The 2,474-nt window shown below is 36.2% G+C and overlaps 1 protein-coding gene across 1 annotated transcript; it reads right to left on the bottom strand.

Moving 5' to 3' along the window:
* Nucleotides 1-1,693: 1,693 nt before the first annotated feature.
* LOC120781115 lies at nt 1,694-2,101 on the bottom strand. The gene has a single exon (XM_040113252.1). The coding sequence runs from the start codon at nt 2,099-2,101 to the stop codon at nt 1,694-1,696; it is 408 nt and encodes a 135-aa protein (XP_039969186.1).
* Nucleotides 2,102-2,474: the final 373 nt, after the last annotated feature.

The raw sequence follows: 2,474 nt of genomic DNA, 5'->3' as shown, positions 1-2,474 counted from the left end.
CGTTTTGGCTTTTTGCCAAACTTGGAAAGATGAGGAAGGTTCGCACCCCATTTTTCGTTGTTTTGTTTTTGCACTGGTTTACTGCACTTTTTTAAATTTTGTCACCATAATTTATGTACATATACACATTTATATATGTTCTTTTCACAACACTTTGTATTAATAAAGTTTCTAATATGCGGGAATATACACCCGTCTTACAATTATTTTTTTATGTTGCCTGTATTTTAAAATATAGGACTTTTTGATTTTGGCCGAGCTCTTCATCCGGCTCGAAGGACCAAAAATGTAAAAAACTCAAAAAAGGATTATTTATTCCTTACCTCTGGTGGGGGGAAATAAAATGACCTTCATTGAGTGAGAAATATTTCATTATAATTTTATTTGGTATTTTTCTTTGCTTATATACAAATTTTTAAAACTATCTTATCTAATTAAATATATGTATGTGTATGTATGTTACAGCACACCACATGAGGGGTTGTTTTCAACCATACAATGCCATACATGTGTGCGTGTGTGGTCATACAATTTATGTTGTATGGTTTGGGCTGTTTTCAAGTGCACCAAGTGCATTTGTAATCAATTGCCCAAACCTAAGTAAATATGTTTATATAACATATCTTGAGTACATGCGTATTACACTTAAATGCATACGTGCCTCATGTATGTATGTACATATGTATATGTGCTGCATATATATATGTATATTTTTTCTTTTATTTTGCTGCATTGCATGTAAATGCATTATGTATGTATGTATTAATATATAAATAGATATTTATATTTAGTAAAATTTCGGCTTTGCTGATAAGTAAGCATGTTCAGTGATATTTGAACATATTGCCGAGGGAAAAAATGATTATTTAAAAGTGGACTGTATAACTTATTACAATAGCTACAATATTTCTTATCTTATTTGTAAATAATATAAAATTGTCTAAATATAAATATATTAATTATTCCGCCTTTTTTTTGAAGTTATGATCCTGTTCAATTTTGAACATTCTCCCGGGCGGCAAAAGTGACTTCTGGGAAGGTGATTGCAGCTTGTTGTCGTCGCCTGGCCTTCAATCGATAGTAAATGAAGATTTCTGCTAGCACGCCGATTATAAAGAATAATAATGCGTAATGAATGTCCATGTTCATTTTTGAACATTCTCCCGGGCGGCAAAAGTGACTTCTAACCGCAGATTGTAATCGACGTTTCGTTTGTTAACGCAAGCTGCCATGGTATTAGTAACTCCCAAATGGTTGTTACTACATCCGCCTTTCCAACTGGATCTATTTCGGCTATTTTGATAGTTTTATTAACGTCTTTTTTATTATGGTCCTGGAAAAGGATTTCTTTATCGCGTTGCTTATCCTTCTCCACTTCAGGTTTCTTTGATGCATCGTCTTTTGTATCAATAGTTTGTTTGTCGTCTCTCGTCTTAGAAGGTGTGTCTAGTATCTTCTTGTCTTCGTCTTTTTTTGTTGTACCCACACGTCTTTTGGCGACACTTCGACTGGCATCCGACGATGATGACATTGTTACGTAGCCATAACAACCTGTTCCCGGAGTTCGGGAGTTGGTGACCACCTTGGCTCCGATAACTTTGCCATATTTAGAAAATATAGTTTTCAGATCACTGGCTCTCGTTAATGAAGATAACCCCGATACCAAAAGATTACGTGAAGGTTTTGTCTGCTTTCATGTGGATGACAATTTTGTAGATGTATTCACTATGTCATCCTTTTGCGAAGTCTTGTTTGAAGATGATTTTTGTTCACTAATGTCTTTATCCTTTTTGTCGCCGGATTTTTCATCTTTTCTCTTTGATTTATTGTCATCGGGCTTGCTGCATTGGCGTTCGTCCTTACTGCTGCTGGATCCACGCTTGGATGTTCTTATGTCCTTCAAAGCTGCAACCGTTTTTGTACTCTTTTGCGCTGAATTCCTGCCGGTATTATCACCTTCTGCATCGGTGCATTTTTCCTTTATGTATTTTAGTGAAGTAGTAAAATCTTCCTTCTGTGTTTTAGCATCATCTTCCAAAATATGATCAGCTACTTCAGTTTCGTCTTCAAACGATTTAACCTGGACTTCACTTTCCCACATTTTTCCAAAATGTGAGCCTGCCGGAAGAGATAGATGACAAGTTACCAATTTAGTTGGTTTTTCCTCTACTGCTTTTAATGTTTGGAAGTGTTGGTCCAGAAATCCTTGAATGTCAGATAATTTCTGAATATCCCTGGTCTTTCTTACAAACTGCTCATATAATCTGAGCCCTTCCTTGTCTAGCTTCCGTACAATGACTCGAGCTATAAAGGGATCAGCCTCTTCTGCTTTAACGCCCGATGACTTTATTGCATTGAGGCATTCGTTTGTAGTGTCTAGCAGCTGCCTTACACTTTCGGCGTCCCACTGTGTTGTGAACAAAATCCGTTTGTTGTCGTACCTTTCTTTAAGGATACTCCACGCTGCTTTGTAA

Source organism: Bactrocera tryoni, unplaced genomic scaffold (assembly GCF_016617805.1).
Source record: "Bactrocera tryoni isolate S06 unplaced genomic scaffold, CSIRO_BtryS06_freeze2 scaffold_298, whole genome shotgun sequence".
Taxonomy (NCBI): domain Eukaryota; kingdom Metazoa; phylum Arthropoda; class Insecta; order Diptera; family Tephritidae; genus Bactrocera; species Bactrocera tryoni.
This window is presented reverse-complemented; position numbering and strand designations above follow the sequence as displayed.